General features: G+C 40.2%; 2 protein-coding genes across 2 annotated transcripts; one reads left to right on the top strand and one right to left on the bottom strand.

The window, feature by feature from the left end:
• The first annotated feature begins 1,750 nt into the window (after positions 1–1,750).
• LOC148780507 (uncharacterized) lies at positions 1,751–3,046 on the top strand. Its single transcript, XM_088847802.1, has 2 exons — positions 1,751–1,949; positions 2,532–3,046. Exons 1-2 carry the CDS (start codon positions 1,766–1,768, stop codon positions 3,044–3,046), a joined length of 699 nt encoding a protein of 232 aa, XP_088703928.1. The 5' UTR covers positions 1,751–1,765.
• Positions 3,047–4,518: 1,472 nt separating this feature from the next.
• On the bottom strand, positions 4,519–4,896 carry LOC148780508 (small ribosomal subunit protein mL103 (rPPR7)-like). The gene has a single exon (XM_088847803.1). It carries the CDS (start codon positions 4,894–4,896, stop codon positions 4,519–4,521), a length of 378 nt encoding a protein of 125 aa, XP_088703929.1.
• Positions 4,897–24,111: the final 19,215 nt, after the last annotated feature.

Here is a 24,111-nt window from a genome sequence, read left to right on the forward strand (position 1 = left end):
CTTTTGAATTTGAGAAATTGAGTCACTGATGAGCTAATTACTATTTAGCTCAACGCTTTTGCTGCAAATTTTTTGATGCAAATTTTCGGTTTCTTGCCAATTTAATTTTGAAAATTTTCTTTGAAAATTTATTGTAAAGTGTATGATTTGTAACTTTGTATTGTTTTGTATGAATCCCCAATTGATTTCCTAACTGGCCATGTATTGTGTACTTTAATCCAAAAAGAAAGTGTATAATGCACATGCTAATGCTTCTTTTCTATTTATCCTCTCGTTGGCAATGCTTTTTACTTTATAACATGATGGAACAATCTGCTCTTTTTGTTTTTTCTCTTAAATTAGACTGTAATTGCATTGTTTAAGATTTCTTTATTCTCAATTTTAGCTCTCTTTTTTATCTAATGACATGTATTAATTACTTTCATAGAACCCATGTCGTCCATACCCTTTGATATTGAATTTTTTTCCTTTTCTATATCGAACCTATTATTATTGTGGTGGTATAGAATATGACACATGATAAGTCATTTTTGTCATTCTCAATCCATGCTGCTGAGCCAGAAAGAGACACCAAAAAGTTATAAGCTTTCTTCATTACCATGGAGGCAACCATTGATGATTATTCCTTATGGTATGGTGCCAATGCGAAAGAAATTGATAGTTCTATTAAGGTAATGAGTGCTTCAGAAATGGCTAGTTTTTTTGTTCAAGTTGAAATCTGACCAATCCTTTTTTGCTTGTGTTGAAGTCTAACCAATCATTTGAATGCAACAGACGCCTGTGAAAAGTGTACATGAACTAGTGGAATCACATGCAAAAGGGAGCAATAATGATGGTTCTAAGGAGTTGGTGTTATAAACACTTGCAGTGAGGAAGATGAAAATGAAAGATTGGAAAGCTATCAAAATGAAGGAAATATTGCTTGTGAACCATTTGTGGGTATGGAATTTTCATCTGAGGAAGAAGCAAAATTATTCTATAATGAATATACGAGGCGAATGGGATTTAGCATGCGTATGGGAAATATAAAAAAAACACAACATGAAGGGGTCGTGGGCTCTAGTAAATTTTTATGTTCAAGAGAAGGATTTCTTTCAAGGAAAGTTGATAGTAGAAAACCTACTCGGAAGGTACCACAAACAAGAGTTAGTTGCAAAGCAATGATGAAAATATGTAAGTAAGGTATTAACAAGTGGGTTGTTACACGGTTCGATATAGACCACAATCATGTATTTGTGAGCCCAAGTAAGGTGCATTGTCTGCGATCGCATCGGGCTGTTTCTGAATGTAAGAGAAATATTATTGATACTTTTCATAAAGCCGAGATTCCTACTAATAAGATTATGAATGTCTTTAGAGTAGAATCTGGTGGAGACTATAATTTAGGCCTAATGCAATGTGATTGCAGAAATGAACTTAGAAAGTTTTAAAAGAAAAGCCTTGACAATGATGCTCAATTGCTCTTAAATTATTTAAAGCGCATGTAAAGTGAAAATCCTTCATTCTTTTATGCAATTGATCTAACTGATGATGTCCATTTAGCAAATATTTTTTGGACTGATGCTAGGTCAAGGAGTGCATATCAATGTTTTGTGGATTTGTGGTGATTTTTGATACAACCTATAAGACAAATAGGTTTAAAATGCCTTTTGCCCCATTTACGGGATTCAATCACCATACAAGTTCTACTTTATTTGGTTGTGCACTTTTGGGAGATGAAACCGAATCGTCATTTATTTGGCTATTTGAGATACGGCTTTCAGCAATGAATGGTAAACATCCAATTACAATAATCACTGACCAAGACAAGGCCATGCAAGGAGCTATTGCTTGTGTATTCCCAAACAGTGTCCACAGATTTTGCAAATGGCACATCTTAAAAAAGGTCAACGAGAAGTTGGGTAGCATTTACGCAAAACCTTCTACTTTTGTTAAGGAGTTCCTTAATTGTATTAATTGGATAGAAACAATTGAAGAGTTCGAGAGTTCATAGAGATTAATTATTGATAAGTATGAGCTAAAGGAAAATAATTGGTTAGCATCGTTATATGATATTCGACAAAAATGGATACCAGTCTATTTGTGTGGTACATTCTTTGCAAATTGCTTTACTACCCAACGAAGTGAAAGTATGAACCATTTTTTTACTTTTTAACTCTCAAACTACCCTACAAGAATTTGTTCTTAAATATGAAGAGGCCTTTGATCGCTCGTACAATGATGAATCCTATTTAGATGATATCACGTCTTACTCTACACCAACTTTGAACACAAGACTACCTATGGAGAAACAAGCAGCAGATGTTTATACTAGGACAGTGTTCCTTAAGTGTCAAAAGGAATTAGATGAAGTGATATCAATTATGGTAAAGAAAATTGAGGAGGATGGCTTAATCAACACATACAAGTTGACAACATAGGAAAAAAAAATAAAGAATATATAGTTGTATTTGATGCCTCTAAAATCGAAGCAACTTGTAGTTGTAAAACATTTGAGTTTTCTGGGTTTCTTTGTAAACATATATTATCAGTTTTCCATCATGAGCATGTTCAAGAAATTCCATCTCAATACATTTTGAAGCGATGGATAAGGAATGCCAAGAAAGGGACTTTATTAAACGAGCATAGAAAAGGAGCGATACGAAATTCCATGGATTCTCTATTCTCACGATTCAACTATTTAAGTCGTGAAGCAATTAACCTTGCAGAGATTGGGGCGAAATCTGCACGTCTTTTTGATATGGTATTGTTAGGATTTCAAGAATTGAGGCAAAGAGCTATCAATGAGGAAAGTATTGAAAATGCATCACAAGTTTGCCCTAACTTCAGAATAGCTATGACAACAAGTAAAATAAATCAAGATTGTTTAGCAAGTAATGTTATATTACAAAATCCATTACTGACAATAACAAAGGGCTGCCTTTTGACCACAAGTATCAAATCACCAGCAGAGAAGATGCCGCGGAAGCTTGTTACATGTCGTATGTGCAACAAAGAGGGACATAATTCGCGTACTTGTTCATTGTCAAAAAGTAGTGATTCATAGCTTATAGGGGTAAGATATTGATTTACTTGTTCTGTCTCTGTCTACCTTCTTCTTACTTTCACTAGTTGTATGACAAGTTCTTTTGTTTTCTAACTTACTTTACAGATTTCAATGAGAGATGCCATGCACAGATCAATCATCGAATGCTATGATTCAAGATTATAATGGTGCCTTTTAGGTAAGCTTTTATAATTATGGTACTCTTCCCAATGGCATACGTGCAAGCTAGTTAAATATATTTTATTTCATATAATCATTTCTTTTATATATATCTATGATTTATTCTGGCCATGAAATTTGGAGCCCCTTAGTGAAGATTTTTTTTTTACTCTTTATTGGCAGTTTGATGCAACCACAACATTTTGTTTCCACCCTTGTGGATGAGTCCCACTTTTGTTATGGATCTACTCATTGGTATAGCCAACTTAGCATCCGATCCTCTCGAGGGAGCAACACAAAGCAACAAACATGGGATAATTTTTAGTACCTTTTTTAGCACATGGTCCCCCCATTTTTGTATATTAATTTCTTATTTATATTTTGAGCCCTTTTACAGGTTATGGGTTAGTAGAGTATTTGGTTAATGCTGAAGAATGGTGAAGATGAATGGGACTTTATGAATGTACTTGTGCACAAATCTTTTCTTGTTATGAAAATCGACAGATGTGAAAATGTGATTTTTAACAGTAATGTATTACACAGTATCGTATGAGAGAGAGAGAGAGAGAGAGAGAGAGAGAGAGAGAGAGAGAGAGAGATTGCAAGGTATTTCACATTTTTAATTGATTCTAATGTGAATAGTGATCATCTTTGCATGGCTGACTTGATGAGCTTATGGGTTGTCTCCATCACCAATTGGCAAACTTCATCAATTCAACCAGAAAAAATTTTATAGGGAATGTGATTCTCAAGCTTGTTTTTTCTCTTGTAATCATTTTTTTATGTTTGACAACTTATTTGTGGGGTGTACATGCAAGAGCAATCATCTCACTATGACATTGTAACTTACTTGTGGGGTCCCATGAAGATATGACAAAAGCCTGAACCCCATAGCATATCCAGGTGATATCCACATGTATTAGAAACCAATTCAAGAAAACCCAATATTTTCCAAAATATCCAAAAAAATTCAAGCATTGCTGCAATGTAAAACACATTTCACCTCATGTTTTAAGTATATTCGAAGTCCCAATAGTCAACAAGCAATTTGAGTTCTAACCACATCTGAAAAAATAGTAACCAGCTCTTCAACCCTAACAACTCATCAGTAGACATAAAGGAATTGGATGTCATTTCAAATATTAGTTTGCAACCATTCTCATAAAGTACAAGGGTATCTCTCTAGTAATTCATCAATAGTTTCATTAGACTTTAGAATAAACAATAAAATATATATATTTAATCTATGGACAAACAATTACATTGGAAAATCATCAGCAAAGATTCATAATAGCAGTGCGAATTAGCTTCTTTTAAATCCTTTCCATAAGAGTTTTCCAAGAAGAACTGACTAACTGAGCACCCTCCTTTGAATTAAAATCCATAAGAATTCGTAAACCATTCTTGATCTGCCCATGTTTAACAATCATGGGCAAGATAGCATTCAACGTAATCAGATCAGGAGAAAGAGTTTTCTTCATTTGACTGAAGAACCAAAGTGCTTCATCGAGTTTCTCTTCCTTAACCAAGCCATGGATAACCATGTTATATGTTGAAACATCTAGATCGCATCCCTTTCCGGGCATCTCATAGAACATATTTAAGGCCAAACCAGCTTTCCCATCCTTACAAAGAGAATCCATTATTGTGTTATATGAAACTGTGACTGGAGGACCCCCACATTGATCCATTCGCTTAAAAAACTCTATTGCAGTCTCAATTTTACCTTTTTTACCCAACCCAGCCAACAATGTGTTATAAGTCACAATACTGGGTTTGAGTTTCATATCTTTCATTTTATGAAACATATCCCATGGTTCATCTACTCTATCAACTCTATAGAGAACCCCAATCAAAGTATTAATTGTGATTTTATCTAGGTCACACCCATTTTCCATCATTTGATAACAACTTGGCTGCTTCATCCACTTTCCCTGCCTTGCCATAGCATTTGATCATCATGTTATAGGTGATTGCATCAGGTGAGAAACCACTCATTTTAAGCTCATGTAAAACATCTTTCGCTTCCCCAAGTCTGCCTAGTTCTGCAAGATTATGTAGACATACATTACAAGCAACAACAATAGGAACAATTCTTTTGTTCTTCATCCTCCCAAAGATTTCTAGTGCCTTCTGAGGGTCCCCTAATTTCCCGAAATAATCAATGAAAAGAATATAAGTATATACAGTGGGTTGAGGACCATGGATACCCATAAACTCAAAGAGCTCTTGAGCTTCACCAAGTCTATCAACCTTAAGATGTTCCAATATCAAGGTGTTATAAGTATGTGGATTTGCCGATATACCCTTCTTCTCCACGACATCTAACATTTTTAGTGGTTCCCTCTCTCTTCCCGCTTTGTATAGAGCATTGATAAGTAGTGTGAAGCTAACCACATCGGTGCCATAGTCATAGGCTTCCATTTCTTTCCATAGTTCCCAAACGAAACCTAAATCTCCAAGATCACCAAACAGGTTGATCAAGGTGATATATGTTACCCTATCAGGCCTGTGATTAACACTTTTCATTTGATAGAACAGCTCCTTTGCATCAGCTAATCTACCACAAGAACAAAGGAAATCCAACAGGACAGTATAAGTAATAACATCTGGTTGGCATCCGTCTCCCTCCATTCTTCTTAAAAGCCCAAACGCTTCATCTATCTTTCTACATCTTCCAAATATTCTGATACAATTTGTATAAGTATAAATATTAGGCCTCAATCCCAAATCTTCCATTCATGCAAAAGGTACATAACAATATTGATATCCTTCCTCTTTCCAAAGGTAACCATGAGAGCAGAGTAAGTTTTCAAACTGGGCTTTATGTTTTCAGCGACCATGCGTAAACTTCCATGGCTTCTCTCAGAAATCCAGATTGAAGCAAAAGGTGGATCAACCATTTGTAAAAGAATACATTTAGGATAAAATCAGCATGACTCATCCTCTCAAGGGCAACTGGGGCTCGCTTAAATCCTCCAAAAATGTCCAAACCTTTGAAAATTGTCAAGTAGGTTTCTTGGTTTCTTTTGATTATATGTTGTTGCATCAAATCAAATACCATTGACATTTCTATAACTTTCCCATTGATTATGAGAATATCAAGCATATAATTGTAGGTTTCAGTGGTATGAATGATCTTGGGTTGTTGGGCTATTGATTTAAAGAACGCAAGTGCCTCGAATGGGTCAGAGTATAACCTCAAAACTTCAATAACCCCATCAGAATTCAACCCTTTCCAAATCCTACACTTAATCTTAGCTTCATTATAGCTACTTAAATTAATTCCAAAGCTAACATGATGGGTTCTTCTATTTCCTTAGAAATAATAAGAAAAACCAGTAAGTATATCAAAGGAAGCACAAAATTTCAAAGATAAAACCTTGCCATTGTGAAGTTCTCCTCCTATAATGAAGCTCAAGCCTCTCAGAGAAGATGAGTAATCATAATTTGTCTTTGTTTTTAGATAATTGAGACTATAAGTGCATAGTCCGCCTGAACAGAGCTCCATTATAGCTTAAAACCTCTCTCAGATAAGTTTAGGAAAGAAAGAGAAAACCCATGATCGTTTAGTGAAAAGAACAATGGGGGCCCTTTGGTTCATAGGGAAAACTTTCCCTTACCTCTGTGAAGATGAAATGAAAAAGAGATTTTGCAACTTTTCTAACGAGTCTCGTAGCTGGGCCTTGCACACTTGTTGAAGTGGGTTATGTTCTGCTAGGGCTTGGGGCAGAGAGTTCCTTAGAGAAGAGAACGGGCTGCCTTTATTTGCCTTGAGTAAGAGAGTAATTTAGAGAGAGAGAGTAATCCTGCTAGGGTTTGGGGTAACAGGTTTGGAGCACTTCTCTTCTCTTTCACAGAGGATAGCGGGAGAGAGCAAGTTGCTACAAAGAGTTTCACAGAGGGGAGCGGAAGTGCAAGTTTTTTTTTTTAAATGAGTACTTTAAAGAGAGAGAGAGAGAGGTAGAGGATGGTCACCGGTAACTTGGTGCAAAGACAGTTTGACGGTCAGCCTCCAACTTCATCTTGAGATTTACAAATCCAAGAGCTATTAACTGGGGTCCTATACAATTGGCAGCGGAAGGTCCTATAGGATCATTTATCTCTCCCTCTCTCTCTCTCTCCCTCTCTCTCTATATATATATATATAGAAAAATTCTTCCTAAAGCCTATAGGATGAAATAGATGAAAATGAACAGTGATTTCGCCTATGCTCATCATTGTCCAAAGTTCATCACACGGTCACGATTGTCCGATAGTGTTTCAATTTTAATATTTGTTTTAATATATTACAATGATCTGAAATTTGGAGCATATGTACATCTTAGTGAGGTCCACCTAATAAAAATATGAAAAAATAGTTTGCAAAATATAAATTGATTAAAATACCCCATAACTATTCATGGGTATTTTGATCAATTTATATTTTCGAATTATTTTTTTTATATTTTATTAGATTATATTATTTTTGATGAAGATGCTCCAAATTTCAGATCATCCCAATTTATAGTAAAAAAATGAAAATTAAAATACTACCGGACAACTGTGACCGTGCGATGAACTTTAGACGGTGATGAGCATAAACAAAATCACTGTTCATTTTCGCTTGTGTAGTGTTTTCCATATATATATATATATATATATATATATATGGGGTTTTAAGGGGGAAAAGGTATTTAGTCTCAATTGATATCTATCTAGATTGGTAATCTAGATCGGAAATCACAGGGTCTTAAAAAATTTGCTCTCGAATAACCAACCCACGGGCTTAAATTATGGGAAATTGATTATCATAAAAAAAAAAAAATCTAATTAGGTGAAATTACTTGTTATTTTGTTTGATAGGGAGGCTCCTTCGTTGAATGCATCCTTGGGGGCACAATAAGAGCCTGTCACCCAATACATGTCCCAATTTTGTTATAACTTGTGGAAAAAGTTTATATAAGATTGCAACTTTATTTGTAGATATAACGTTGCAGTAACCTACACCATCCATTTTATTTGGGAGGTATAAATTGGACAACTATCTTAAAAAGTTCATCATGTATTGATACTGTCTTAAACGATATGTCAAATATCTACCAAATAAAATAGACAGTGTAGAGTATCACAACGTTTTCTACAAATAAGATTAAAACCTTATACGAGTCACACCCTCATAATTATATGTCCTTTGTATTTGGGGACTAAATAGGTAATAAACTTAAATATTGTATTTAGGGACTAAGGGGATGAGGGAAGAAGAGGATACCAAAGAGCTTGTATGCCCCCCTAGGAGGTCCAAGAAGGACATTGTGTATTTAGCTGCTTACTTGACTATTATCTTGTGCAAGTTTGTACGCTCAGGGTCAAGTGAGAATGTCATTTGCCTTAGCTGCTTCTATGTTGCTCGCCAGCTTGCTCAGGGCGTGAGTATGTCCTAGCTCAGCCAATGCTCTGCATTATATACCACGGCTTGGGGGCAATTACACGTGGTAAGTCTGCAACTAAAGACAACAGGAGCGAGTCTTTGGAGGGGAAGTGCTTCCCGGTCGCTTCACAACAAGCTTCCCTGTTCACTACATATTTGGTTGGCTCTGCATGTTTCCCAGGGGCGTATGAGATCCATAATGATCTTTCAGGATTTGCCTGCCCTCAGATGTTAAAAATTGCAGGCATGAAATCCATTTTCAAGGGGCTAGGTGAAGCATGTAAGTTCCTGGCTAATGCTTCGTTCTTTTCTCAAGGTAGCCCTTTCCCAGTAGGTGGTCTCACCGACCTTGTATATACTAATGCTTTTGGTGAGATTTTTGATGGGTACACCAATGAGACTAAAGAGATAATGTATCTCCTAAGTGTTAGGGATGCATATTTCCATTCGAGGGGGTTGGGGATATGAAGCTTGAGGGGTATTTCCCTCATAGGTTTGTTCGCCAACACGGCCTAGACGAAGGGTGCTCTTTCACAGTACTCTTTGAGAAGAAGTATGGAAAGAAGGGGTTGCAACAAGATCACGACATTCCAGGTGGCAGCAAAGAGTCCTAGATAGATGATAATATGAGGATTGCTTGGGAGACATGCCTTAGTCTCACAGGCCTAAGCAAATTTTTTGTTCCTCATTATGGCCTCGTGGGGCACGCCACTGAAGGCTACTGAAGATTGTGGAATGTCACCAATCGCTCGTATTGGTAGGTAAACCTTTCATGGAAGGCCATAAATAACACCAAGCGTGAGACTAGCATGCGAAGCATTTCGTGCCTCCAACTCTCACTAAAGTTTATGAATTGGACTACCCTCAAGATTGGAAGAACCTTGGTGTACCGCTATCCATAGAAGTAGATCTTACTGGTATCCAATACCTGTCCGTTAAGGGTGAAACCATATCACTTTTTGATGACCTTTGCTCTATCTTCCCATGGACCAAAGGTCAAGTAGTTTTAGGTCATGAAGGTCATCCAGTTCAAGACCTTAATGTGTTGATAGGGAGTGAGCCTCATTCTGCGCCCTCTGTCAGACCAAAACGTGGTAAGAAGACCACCAACGGCACCTTAGAACTAGAGGCTGAAGTGATCCCAGAGAAGGGATCAACGAAGAAGGCCGCAGAGGTTTAGAAACCCATTATCGCTGAGACTCCTGAAAAACCTAAGAAGAGTACAAGGAAAAGGACAATGCTGAGTCCAATTGGTCCTCCAGTGGTTCCATCTTCTTCAGGTGGAGGATTTGCACTGCCTCCCAAACTTGAGAAGCGTATGAGGGCTTCCCCTTGCCCAATTCGAATTTCAGAGGCAGCGACGACTCCTCTTCAAGAGACTATGATTGTAGTTGCTGCAACTCGACCAGCTCTGTCTAGTCAAACTTCTTTTAGATTGAGTCGCCAGGTGGAGAGCACTTCTCCCCCTGTTGTAGAGGCTGAGGCAACTCCTGCTGAGAGGCCTGTTGACCCTAAGGTAGTGCAGCCTCCGACTCTTTCACCATTGAGCCAGGGAGACCTCTTTTGCGCCATTACTGAAGAAGGAGACATCCTTGTAGTTGGAATTGAGATGATAGATGAGGCTACAGTTGTAACAACTCCAGAGGTTCCTGGTCCTGCCATTTCAAAGACAGAAACTCAAACATTTTTCCCTTCAGAGGCGACTCTGGAACTTGTGGCAGTTCCATCTTTAAAAGCATTAATTTCTGTGATTGCTCATGTAAAGGCTGCACCTGATCCTCATATCCCTTCTAGCGAGCCTTCAGTTCTTGCTTCTCCAGAACCAACTGTCCTGGTTGAAATTACTCCCCTTGTTGTGGTCAGTTCTGTGCCTTCTTCAACATCGAGCACCGCATCAGATGTGAAGACTTCAATAATTGCATCTTTGTTGCATTAAAGTCTTCAAATGGTAAAGGAGTGCCCTCTCCTTGATCTTGCAGCCAAAGTTGCTGTGGTTAGGGATTGTGCTACAACATTTAGGGCTGTTAGCTATGATAAGGGACTGTTTGACCAATTTGAGGGGCTCCTGTCGAAGCTCGAGCTTTGGGGAGTTGAGATCTCCCAATGAGAATCAGAGGTGCAAACATTGTGTGGGCCTCGCCTAAATGCTATCAAAGAAGCTTTAGCCCAACATCAGGGTCTCGAGAGGGGCTATGAAGAGAAGAAGAGCATCCTTCTTTCTGATCAAACTCATCTCAAGAAGGAGGATGCAATGTATGCTGCAGAGATTGAGGCTTTGGAAGAAGAGAAGGCCAGATTGGATACCAAGATCCACAAGCTGAAAACTCAACAAGAGCATAAGAGATCAGAGGTTCAGAGCCAGTCTTAGGAAGTGGAGACTTTGGAGTTTAAGGTGGCTATGATGAACACCATGTTCAACCAAGTCACTCAGGCAATCTCCCTCTTAAAAAAGCAAATAAAGAAGGCACTGGAGTCGTCCGAGGCATTGAAGCTCAAAATCCAAGTGGCCCTTGAAAATTTCTTGGGGTCTATGAATTATTTAACATTTTTTACTATTCAAATTATTTTCTATTCTTTTTGTGGGTTTTGATGATTGTAACCACAATTTTGTAATTCTTATTGTATATGGAATGAATCTTCTCCTCTTTTTCTTGTATGCTTGTTCTTGCTTTATGGTTTGCTTTTCTTCTCTTTCTTGTGACCAACCCTTGCTTCCTTTGAAAAAAGGGGGTACGATATGAGCCTGGAGGTTTGCTTGGCTTGATCTCGAGCATGTGTGACTTGAATGCCCTCTCGAATTTTCATCCCAGTCCTTGGGGTTTTGTGCCATTTTTGGTTTTCACAAGAACCCCATATTTATTTATTTATTTGTGGCTCTTTTGCCCATGGCTTTTATACCATGTCTGTCATTTTCATAGTTTTACTCACGACGCCCTTGCTGGTTTTCATCATGCCCATTTTTTTTTTTTTTTTTGACATATTTTACTCACAATAGCTAATGTAACTATTACACCTGCCATTTTTTTCTTTTTCTTTTCTTTGACTATTTTAGCCATGACACCCTTGCGGATTTTCGTCATGTCCATCTTTTTGAGAAGGTAGTTTTAAGGTCATATCGCCATGACCATGGGGAGACGTGTTGAAAGTCATGCCGCCGTGACTGTCGATTTGGTGTATTTTAAGGTCATCCCCATGACCTAGTGGAGGAAAGTTTAGGGTCGTGCCTTCAAGACCATAAAGTTGGTATAGTTTAAGGTCATCCACTAAGACCTAGAGAAGGTAGTTTTAGGGTCACGCCTTCGAGACCGTAAGGTTGGGGTGTTTTAAGAGCATCCACCAAGACCTAGTGAAGGCAAGTTTAAGGTCGTGCCTTCGAGATCGTAAGGTTGGTGTGTTTTAAGGTCATCCACCAAGACCAAGTGGAGGCAAGTTTAGGGTTGTACCTTTGAGACCATAAGGTTGGTGTGTTTTAAGGTCATCCACCAAGACCTAGTGAAGGCAGTTTTAGGATCGCTTCTTCGAGATTGTACGTGATTCAATTTAACGTCATGCCACTAGGGTGTGTTCTATAGTTTAAGGTCGTATAACTTGGACCGTTGCCATGCAGTTTAAGGTCTTGCGACTTGGACTGTTTCTATGAGTAATACTTTTTAAAGTATCTCCCATTGATTGGGGGCATAGATTCTTCACCTTCGGCAATGACTAGAAAATAAGCTCCAATAGGAAAAGCCTTTTTCACCACGAATGGGCCCTTCCATTTTGGTTCGAACTTCCCCTTGGTTTGACCATGAGTGATGATTGGTATTATTACTGTCAGGACCAATTCTCCTGTCACAAATGATTGTATCTTGATTGATTTATCAAAAGCCGGCTGTATACGATTTCTGTGAATTTCAAGACTTTGCTGCACTTGCAACATTGTTTCATCATGCATAGTGATCTTGACAACGAAAAGCGGCTCGTTCTTCATTTGTCATCCCGTAATGAAGGGCTATTATGAGAGAAGGTAACTGAATCTTTAAAGGCAACACGAACTCACCCCCATATACTAGAGAGTAAGGTGTCGAGTGAGGTGGACCTCGAGCTGTGATACGATTGGCCCATAGGATTTCAGAAAGCCTTTCATGCCAATCTTTGTTTGTGTCAGAAATGGACTTTCTCAAAGCATCACAAAGGGTCTTGTTGAAAGCTTCGATCAAACCATTAGCCCTTGGATGGTACATGGTCGAATATTTCCACTGGAACCTGAACTGGTTGTCCAGACGATCAATGTGATGACTTCAAAACTGTGGACCATTGTTTGAAGTGATCCGGTCATGTACACCACATCTATATATAATATGTTGGTGCACAAAGTTGGTCACTGTAAGTCTTGGGACTTTCTTAAGAGCGATGGCTTCAGCCCACCTATAGAAGTAGTCTATGACAACAAGTATAAAGACATGTCCCAAAGAAGACGGCGGGTCAATAGGGCCTATAATGTCCATGCCCCATTGAGAAAATGGCCAGGAAGCCACTGATGGGTGAAGGGGTTTAGGAGCTTGATAAATGAAACTTGCACGGATTTGACATATCGGGCAATTCCTTGCGAACTTAAGGGAATCAGTGCTCATAGTAGGCCAGTAGTAGCCTATCCTGACAACTTTGTCGCATAACTTAGGGTCAAATTGATGCATTCGACAAACTCTGACATGAACTTCTTTGAGCACAGGGTTATATTTTCTGATCAATGCATCTAAGCAACATACCATTGTAAGAGATTTGGAACAAGGTGTCATCACGACAAATGTATTGAGTGGCTGATCTCCTTATCTTGTTACTTTCAGTAGGGTTGTCAAGAAGCCGATTATGGTGCAAGTTGTCCTTTATAGGGGAATGCTAGTCTGTTATTGACTCTACTTCTGCACATAAAAGTTCTTGAAATTCGATCTCCTCTTCTTCCTCTTTCTCTTCCTCTCCAATCATGGGAGATTCTTGAGAGCTGCTCAAAGCTTGCATGATCTTTCCAGCTGCAATTAATGTCTCGAATGGGTGGAGAGAGCACTCACACCATTGCATCTCATCATTATCCTGTCTTTTGACAAAATCAATGCATCTCCATTTAGCCACCCATATCGTTGTTGGCACTTTTAACGGAATCTGAATGGTTGCCCTTAGTTTGGAGAGCACATCAGCTTGTGCATTAAGCCTTCACGGTACATGCTCAAGAGCAATCTCTTCAAATTTTGTCATTAAGGACTTGGCGGTGTTTGAAGTAAGACTCGAGGTTATCATTCCTTAACATCATATACCCCTTTGAGCTATCTGATAACCAATTATGAATCTCCATAAATAGTTAAGCATTTCAAGTTCATGTGGGAAGCAATCTCTAAGCCTATGATGAGTGCTTGATATTCTGCTTCATTATGCAACTCTCTCTAGGAGAGAGAATGATAACGGGACAACGCCATCCTGAGGGGTGGAGAATACCACTCCAGCACCACATCTTTCAGATTGAAATGAACTATCAAAATGCATCTTCCAATCATATGAAGCTTCAGCATGAAACACTTCTTGATCCAATAAGTCATCAGATACGGGAGAATCAGCTGGGAGAGGATGTGTAGCTAAGAAATTTGCGAGGGCTTGACACTTGACAGCTTTTTCAGGTACATATGTAATGCCAAATTCCATGAGAAGTAATGACCATTTCGCGAGTCGTCCTAACAGACAACGGCATGACAGGGGAAATTTAATGGGGTCAGCTCGAGAGATGTGCTGAACTGGATGTGCGAGCAAATAGTGATGAGCTTCTATATCGCAAATATCAAGGCCAAACAAATTTTCTCTATAAGAGAATAGTTTTCCTCAGCCCCTTGCATCCTTTGACTCAGATAGTACAGAGCCATCTCCTTTCCTTCATCATTATTTTGGGCCAGTAAGGCACCGAGTGACTCATCCAGGGCAGTCACATATAAGATGAGGGGTTTCTCTGAAATTGCTGCAAAGAGAACAAGCTGTTTCAGAAGATAGTTCTTGATGTCTTCAAAAGCTATTTGATGTGCTTCGTCCCACTCGAAGGGCACGACTTTCTTCAATGGGCGAGAGAAGGTCTGAAACCCTCCTGAAAGGTTTGAGATGAATCTTTGGATGTAGGCAATCTTGCCTTAGAGGGATCTGAGCTCTCGCAGATTTATCGGATATGGAATTTCTTGAATAGCTTTAATTTTGATAGGTTCGATCTCCAAACCGCGATACCAACAATAAATTCCAAGAACTTCCCTGACCGCACACCAAAGGTACACTTTAAGGTGTTCATCTTGAGTTGATGATGATGAAGTCATTCAAAGACTTTTTCAAGATTCCATAGGTGACTACATTTTTTAGTGGACATTACTACGAGATCATCTACCTTGCATTCCACTTCTTCATGTAACATATCTTCAAAGATAGTGGTCATAGCCCTTTGATAGGTGGCTCCGACATTTTTAAGACTAAAACGCATCATCGTATAATAGAAAACCCCTTTGGGAGTCAGGAAGGTAGTGAACTCTTCATCTTCTAGTGCTATCCTAATCTGGATATACCTCGAATAACCATCCATAAAGGAGAAGGTCTGGCAATTGGTTGTTGAGTCAATAAGCAATGCAGTGAAGGAGAGTGGAAAGTCATCCGTAAGACAAGCCGCATTTAAGTCACAGAAGTCAATACATACCCTGATTTGTCCATTCTTCTTCTTAATTGGCACAATATTAGCCAACCACTTTGGGTATTTGACTTCTCTTATGAAATTTATTGTCTTGAGCTTGTTAACTTCTGCTTCAATGTGGATTTCCAAGTCAGCTCGGAATCTCCTTGATTTTTGCTTGACAGGCTTAAAGGATGGGTCAATCCCTAACCTGTGAACTGCGACTTGAGGGTCAAGGCCAGGCATCTCTTGATAATGCCAGGCTAAGATATATCGATTGGATCGCAAGAACTATGTATATTCCTTCTTTTCTTCAGGAGGCATAATGGCTGAGATAAAGTGGGTCTTGGGTCTGCTTCATCACCCAAGTTCACCTCTTCTAAATAGTCAGCCGTGGCTTGACCACCATCTTCTAATACTTCAGGGGCTTCTTCTATTTCTCCTTCGTCAAGGGACATGGAATCAAGAATTTCTTCATCCAGCTCAAATACTTCGACTTCGTGGGCAAGGATTTATTTTTCATCTCTCCCACTCTTGAACCCTTGGGTTATTGAGAAGTCTGAACAACTTCCGTTTCTTCAAGTATGGGTTCAAGGGGAGACAGTGAAGATTCCTGGGATATCGTCACATGAGAGCTTTGGTCGGTGAAGAATGGCCATGGAGGTAGACTAGCATGTCCCGAGTACGAATATCCTGCTTTTGGGTATGTTGAGAGGCTGTGTTCTCGATAATTGCAAAGGGTGTTAGCATTCCCTTACCATCATTCAACCATTGATTCTTCGATAGTTCGTAGTCTATTTTCTTCATAATCTGATGAGCTTTAGGACTATATAAATCACATTTAGGAATTATGAAAGAATCCATGGCTTGGTGGCTCTGGGGACTCTCTTGGACACCCGTGCCCCGGGTTTTGGAGTAAAACTAGGTAGAGGAGCGGAAACTGGTTTTGGAGGCATCACTTCCTTCGTCTTAGTTTTCCCTTTTCTTATGGTCTCAACTTGATTGAGCAAATCTTTCACTTGCACTTTCAATTCAATAATAGTAGCTTGTCTTTGAATCTCATATTGCTATTCAGGAGTGTCGATGAAGTCATGAGAAGGGAAAGAAGAGAGACTTCTCATCACTTTTTGATGAGTAACTCGAGTTTCCATGACAAGGTTTTTGGAAAGCACAAATGTTTTTGGTAATTCTATTTGTAGTTGGCTTGGTTTGTGAGGTAAGCATTATCTTCCTCCCTCTCGGGGACTGGGATATGCAAAACCGCAGGAATTTGCAAGACTTCGAGAGAATCTTACTGATAAGAACGTGAAGAAGTGATATAAGCATTATCGTTCTACCTTTCGGGGACTAAGATATGCAAAACCTCGAAGATTGCAAGAATTTGAGAGAATCTTGCTGATAAGAGGGTGGAGAAGTGTGGTAAGCCTTGTCTTTTTCAATGTGCAAGACTTTCGGTATTTGCAATAACTTATGCTAGTTTGGTGCATGACTAGCTTGGTAGGTAAGGTAAGCATCATTCTTCCCTCTTAGAGAGGATGGAATGTGCAAGAGCTTTGGACCATCTTTTTGGTCTATCTCGGCCAGTTGTGCAGCCTCAACTTCTAAGAACGAAATGAGAATATGTAACACCTTGATGTCACCCTGAGCATAAGTGACTGTAGGTGCTAGTGGGCTTGAATCAGCTGTTTCCTTCTTAACGTGTTCGCACCGGGATGGATTCCCGTGAATGTGAGATAGAGGATGAAGCTTCTTCTTTACAGCCTGAGGATGTTATTCCCAATGGGGAAGTAGGAAGATTCCCATCGATGGGGCTAAGGGAATCACTTTTCCATATCCTTTTTCTTCTTGAAACATGTGATTAAGTGACCCTGTTATGTCTTCCACATCTTCATGAGCGGTTTGGGCTGTCTCCTTCAAATTTGGATTTGTAAGAGCTGTCATAGGTAACATAAACTCTTGGGAGCATATTGGGTCTATGAAATAGTATTTCTCATTAACATAATGCGACTCAGCGATGGGGAACGGTCTCTTATCAGCATAAACCATGTGTTTCCTTCTGTCCCGACTATATTTGAAGCATTGATGGATCGTGGATGGAACCACCTCATGGTAATGTAGCCAGGGACGACCCAGAAGGATGTTATAGGAAGTATCTATATCAATGATATGAAACAGAGTGAAAGCATTCAAATCCCCAATTTTGAGCTTGAGGTGGATAACACCAGCCGGTTTCTCCCCTGACTGATTAAATCCTTGAACTATCAGGTTTGTACGCTCAAGCTGCTCAACACCTATCCTGATTCGTGTGAGAATCCTCTTAGCCTTGAGATTCATTGCTGATCCCCCATCCAGCATAATCCGACTAATTTGACAAGCATGCAATTCACCAGTTATGAAGAGAGGCCGGTTATGAAACCTCTCACCCAACTGAAGGTCATCATAAGAAAATATGATAACCATGCAACTATTAAGGATTATAGGGTCTACCTCAACTCGTTCAATTTCTATCTCATACACTTCAGGTCAGGAGAGATCTTGCATAAGAGCCATACAAAAGTCTGGTGATAGCATGAGAGCGTCATAGACACTCAAGAGAGTTGAGAGTCTCCTCAAGTGCACAATCACATTGTACCTGACTCTGTCAGCTTCAAGAAAGACGACTCCTTTGTTCACCACTGGTGTCAGAGGGGAAGGGTCAGTCGTAGGTGTGGGAGAAGGAAGAGAAGGCTGACTGGGTTGTGCAACCAAAGTGGTTGTTGGTACGACATGGCAAGATGAAGGTTGTGACGTTTCGAGATTTTTAATGGAAGATGATGAAGGCTTTGAATAAGGGACGTGTGGTGGTCCTGATTTTTCAAGAGAGGAGGTGGTTCTTGAATGGAGAGGGGTGGATTTGGGTAGGGAACCAATGGTGGCCCAGGATACTTTAGGAGCTTAGGTTGAGCCGGTATTTGAATTGGGATGAGTCTTTTTCCTAACCTCAGCCTCATTCGATCAACTGGAGCTGTTGTGCTTCCCTCATGAAACACTAGCATTTCCTCCTTTCAAGTTCTTTCATAACTCCCCCAAGTCAGGCTCTGCAGGCCATTGAGGTTTCTTTTCAATATTTGGCTTCAAAAGCCGATTGAATACCTTTTGTGAATACCTTTTGTGGAGTAGGACAAGGCTTGTCCCTTTTAGCAGTGAAGGCCACATCATCTCCAATATTTAAGAATCCGACCTTTTGAGTGACCATCTTCCTTATCTGCTTGCTATGCCGTTTCCTGGTAATGCAGAGTTTGAGATCTTCATTAGGAGCCTCAAAATCTGGGCGCTCCATGGTTAGTGATAGGTTGTGAGAGGAAAGAAGGGTTTGAAGAAAGGACAGAGCTTTTCATCACTTAAATTGGACCGAACTAGGTAGCTTTTAGGGCCATTACCTGAATTAGACTTAAAGAGGATTTTAATGTCTTCATTCTCATTAGACATAATCGAGGACCTTTTAATGTCGTAACCCTTGTTGGAGGATTCCAGGGGATCTTTAAGGTCTTTACCCTGCGTGGACTGTTGATGGGTTCCTTTAGAGTTTTCACCTTTATTAGACTATTCTGGGGTGCTTTTAATGTCCTCACCCATATTGGACGGAGATGGAAGTGCTTTCAGGGTTATGTATTGACCACCCTCAGCAAAAAGAACTTGCCTTGGGACAAAGTCATACAAAGTGGGAAGAGGGGGAATAGGGCGAATACATGTCGCTTCAATTGGCAATTGGGGAAGTTTTGCCTTGCGGCATTGAACTTTTGAAGGCTGTTTGTTCTTCTTCTTTTTCTTGATAGGTACAACCTTTTGGGTTCGTGGCATGGGTACCACATTAGCTTGCTGAATAGCCTCCCTCCTAAGGCTTTTCATCTTGCCACGGCCATGATGTTCTTTCCATGAGTCGTGTACTTCGATAAGAGCTTGGGGAACAGGGGCTTTCGGGGTTTCGTGACTAAGGATCTGAACCTGCTCAATTATTTTGTTCAACACGGCTTCGAAATCTTGTGCAAATTTTTGATGTGCAGGTGGTGTGTTATCTACGATTGCCTCACCATTTCTTATAAGCTTATCCAAGATAGCTCGAAGTCCCCAACAATGAAACAAATTATGTCCCTTCATTTGGTGGTACTGGCACCAAAATGTTATGACCTTCTTCTTTAAGATGTTTTGACTTCTTAGGCAAGCATGGTGCAATCATACCTTGTTGTACCAGCATGTCGAAGATAACAGGGAATATGTTAGGGGATAGCTCACTCATGGGTATGCTGCAAGGCTATTCCCCTTGAACCATGACCATGTGCGATGCTTCCATGGTTTCATTTGCTTTCTAAGGCTTCATTTGATCGGACTCTCTCTTCTTCCATTTTACTGTGAGAAGTAGAAGGTGCTTTAATGGCATTGGTTTTCTCTTATTCTTTCTCACTGTGAGAGGTAGAAGGTGCTTTGGTAGCGTTTTCAGGGATAACTGGTTTAGGAGTTTTGCGAGTCCATAATGGTATGTTTACAATAATTCACCCTTCTGCTATGGAATCTTGTATAAATGTCTTAAAACTTGCACACTGAGATATCTCACGGGCACTAAAGATTTTGAGCACCACGAACCAGATTCTTGGGTTGCCTTGTCGAAAGCGGAGTAATCAACCCTTGTAATGCTAACATTGTGAAGAGATCCGGAAGAAGATCAAATGATACTTCTTCAGGTTGCAAGTCTGTACTTGCTCTTCTTTGACAGTGATTACATGCGAAGCCTCTGCAGTCTCAAAATTCTGGGACTTTCTGGATTAATTTGTCCTTTCTTAATCAAGGCTTCGATGTAATCTTTAAGCTAGAAACAGTCCTGCACAAGATGGCTTAACATCCGATGGTAAGCACAATAGTTCCCATGATTGGTGAGTCCCACCTGATCTGGTCTTCTTGGTTTAAGAAGGACCACCGTACCTTATTCCATCAGCATTTTTTGGAGGGTCGGTACCCAGGCTTTGTTAAAACCATACTGCTTATTTAGCCTTTTCTCAAATTGGTCAGATTGATACAGGTTTTGTGGTGGAGGCATCTTGTTATAACTCTGAGGTTGGAACTGCCGCTGTTGGGGTTCCCCTTGACCCCTGAATGGTACTATTTCTCAAGAGGTGTCTAATGTCTTGAGAGGGGTGATATTAGTTGGGAGTTTTGGGAGAATGGGTGTTGCCGTAACTATTGTGCTGATTGTATTTCTTTGTTGGCCAGCATGAGGGTTAGGCCTGCTATTGTTGAAGTTTCAATTTTGACCTCCCCCTAAGGTCCGAGTTTGGGTTCCACCATGGTGTTTTAGTAGACTCTCAATCTGCAGCACCTTTGAAATCATATCTAAGAAAGTGGTGGGATTATAAGCTTCAAAATAAAGGGAGATTTCCTTCTTCATGTTCTTGATACATGATTGCACTGCATCAATCTCAGGCATAGGATTACTTTGTTATACTGTGAGATCCCTCCATCTCTGAATGTACTCATTTACTTGTTCATTAGCTCCTTGAGTCATAGTGAGAAGTTCTATAGCTCGAACTTCTCATTCTAGTTCATAAAAGCCTTTATAGAACAAATTTTCCATTTCTTCTTAGGAGTAAACATAGCTCAGAGGTAATCTAGCATATCACTTGAAGCGAGCATGGCTAGAGTTTCCACAAACTGTCACAAGAGCAGTCTGGGATCGGAAACAAACTCTTTACATGCTAACATGAAGCGTGCCACATGTTGCTGAGGTGAGCCGGTGCCATAAAAAACATGCAATCTTCCTTTTTTGGTAACCCAGGGGAAAAGGAATTTGATCAATGAAAGGTGGATAAGGCTTCTTATAATGAGTTTTTTCTTGGTGTTTCAAAATTTGTAAGCCTTGGATGCTTCTTTTGATCATGTTATGAATGTCCTCCTGTGTAACCATCGGGGGAATAACTTGAGAGACCATATTGGTTCGGCATCAGAAAAGGTTGGGGGAATTAGAAGCTTTGAAGCTGGAGGCATGTAGGTAGATGAAGGTCTCTTCTCTTCTTCTTCGAACTGGAGATCGAGGGGAGATTTAGCTTCCTGGTGCGATGATACCCCAATCGGCTGGGCGTTCTCTAACCCCTTAAGTCCATTATATTGTTCAGGATTTCACCAAAACGTGCCATTGGATCTTCAGAACTATTGCCATCTTGGCTAACCATCATCACATCTACTTGATCAACAAGATTGAGTGATGTAGATATAGAGGTGATCTTGGTCCTTGTTATGCCCTGATTCGGCAATCTAGATAGTAAGGTCTCAGGCTGCTCAGGCTGGTTTTGGAATTGCCTAAGTGCTCGAGTGACCCTTGGCTCTTGATGGCCTTGGGGCCGTAGTTTTGGAAAACATGGCATGTGATGGACTTGGACCCATGACTCGACCTTAATGAGCTCATGACAACCTTGGGGCCATATCTCCCTTGGTTGCTCGTGATGGCCTTGGGGCCGCGATTCAAATGAAGCATTGAACAATGATGCTCGTTTCAGGTTCCACTACATTTCATAGTAGGAAGAACGAGTTCTGCCTTAGTAAGTCTTCTAAAGCTAAAAACTTTGCTTCCTTTTTCTAGAGCGGCACCTTCATTTCTTTCTTCTGCTTGATTCGCATATTCCAATAGATTTTCTTCCAAAATTGGAATTGGACACGAAGTCTCAATTGATTGGCTCGCCTCAAAGGGACAAGAGCGAAAATCAATTCGAGTAGTGTATGGGGCCCCAGGAGAAGGGAGTTTGGAGTCGATCTTGAAAGCTTAGCTTGTTTGAAGAAGGAAGGGGCTGTTCTGTCAGCTTTGGGGGTGTCATTTTGCCTTGAGGGCTAGCTTGTGTGTATGAAGAAGAAGGAGTGGATAAGAGTTTACTCGAATGGAATTTTTTCGAGTACCATGTCATCATGGGTTTTGGGGTAGATAAGGGCATGTGCAACTGGCCCTTTCCCTTATACCCAGTAGTAGCATTAGATCTGCACGTGTGTGAAAATTCCACATAAGCATTTGGGGTGGTTTGGGGACCAACCCTTAGTGAAGTGAAAGGTTTGGCACTTGGAATGCCAGCCTTTACAATTTTAGCAGCGTTAGGACCGTTTGCGCCATGTGTAACTTTATGTGTGACCTACGGATGAGTCGTGAGTCATGTGCTCATTTGGATGCAGTATTCGGACTGCCTCAAGCTGGGTGTTCATCATGCAATGCATGATTGGCTTTAGAACCACTCTTAGTGGGTACGGTCCCAAAAGACCTAAAGTATGTGAGGTGATGGGGTTGAGCTTTTTCATGCCCCAATTGTCACATCAATGGTTGAACCATTCCCCATGACATGTGTAAGTTTTTTTTGAATGGTTTTGGGACCACTCGAATTAAATGGTCTAGCAATGGAATTGCTGACATGATGTGTGTGAGGTGACATACCCATGTGAGTAGTGCCTATGTAGAGTGAAGGTGGGGTAACCCACATAGATGGTGGCTTTAGGGGAACCGATCATATGAAGAGAGGGAGTGGTGGTAGAACCTCTCTTAAGCTTAGGACTGGTGGAAAGTTCACCAATAGCAGTGTGAGCATGAAGGGCGGCAGTTTTGAAACTGCTCATACAGTTGACACCAATGGACATGCCTTTGAAGCCAGTAGAGGCGGAACAAGGGGATCCTTTTCCAAGCTTCTCTTAGCTTGAGCTAGGGTGAGACTGTTGAAGAAATATATGAAAGTAGTGGATTGAAGAAATATATGGAAGTAGTGGATTGAAGAACCTTACTTCCCATGGGTGAATTTGTGAATGTGGGGATGATGAAATCCCCAATCGGGATGAGACAGGAGTAATTGAACTCCATAGCAGTTTTTAAGAAATAAAGAGATGAAATGTTTGTTGAACAGTGGACCGAACCAACTATAGCATGGCTTATCACTAGTGGATTCATCAATTGATCAGTGCTTGGGTCAAATTAGGTTAGAGCCCCTCTCGAACAACCTCGTGACCTCGGTGCATGTCGCTTGTGTAGCTCGAGCGTCACTCTTGCCGATAGGTATGTCCAACTATGAGAGGATTTTAAAAGCGGTGAACATATGGACTGAAGCATCTACCTAATCACGGTTTGAGTTTCTGGTATAAGCTCGGGCTAATGCCCTCTTAGATTAGTACGTGAAAGCCCTTCAACTGTCCAGCAGTGTGGTTTGGACATGGCCTCCTCTTGAAAACTTAACACCTCATCTCAGGATCTTACTTCAGAAACTGCTGATGGAATTCATATAAAGCATGCTCTTCTTTAATGTACCTTTCAATGGGTGAGCGACTCTACTTTATGTGTTAAAGGGGTTTGGATAACAGAGAGAAAGAAAAGAGAGCATAAGAGAGAAGGAAACTCTTCAGGACTATAGCACCGTACGACCCTGTGGTTAGAGTAGCGAGAGGGTCATTATTTTAAGAAAGTTGGCCCAGGACAACCCCAACCCAAGTAACTGGATGCAAGAGGATCAATGCGTCTTATGACCCAAGGTCACTGTACGAGAAGGTGTTTAGAATAGCAGACCCAAAATTAGGACCCTAAGACACTATCTCAGGATGACCCTGAGTCGAGTAATTAGAAAATGAGGAAAGTAGCCAATGAAGAAGATGATATAAGAAGATGATAAAATAAAAGTGAAATGAAATAAATGGATGATTAAAAGAGTATGGTTTAGAGAAGAGAGAATAAGAAGTGTAGGTGCAAGTGTAGGGACTAAAGGGGTAGTTAGAGGTGGTGAGAGATTAAGGGTGGATAGAGGTTAACATGGGCTAGGGATGTGTGGGGAATTAGTTTAAATG

Source organism: Amborella trichopoda, chromosome 9, assembly GCF_054954075.1.
Source record: "Amborella trichopoda isolate Santa Cruz 75 chromosome 9, AtrichopodaSantaCruz75HAP2 v2.0, whole genome shotgun sequence".
NCBI classification, from domain to species: Eukaryota; Viridiplantae; Streptophyta; class Magnoliopsida; order Amborellales; family Amborellaceae; genus Amborella; species Amborella trichopoda.

Bases quoted from the DNA above. Each gene is read 5' to 3' on its own strand.
- LOC148780507 (XM_088847802.1), top strand. From the start codon at position 1,766: ATGAATGGTAAACATCCAATTACAATAATCACTGACCAAGACAAGGCC. The intron at 1,950-2,531 runs GTATTAATTGGA...ATATATTATCAG, and splicing joins TGTTAAGGAGTTCCTTAATT to TTTTCCATCATGAGCATGTT.
- LOC148780508 (XM_088847803.1), bottom strand. From the start codon at position 4,896: ATGGATCAATGTGGGGGTCCTCCAGTCACAGTTTCATATAACACAATA.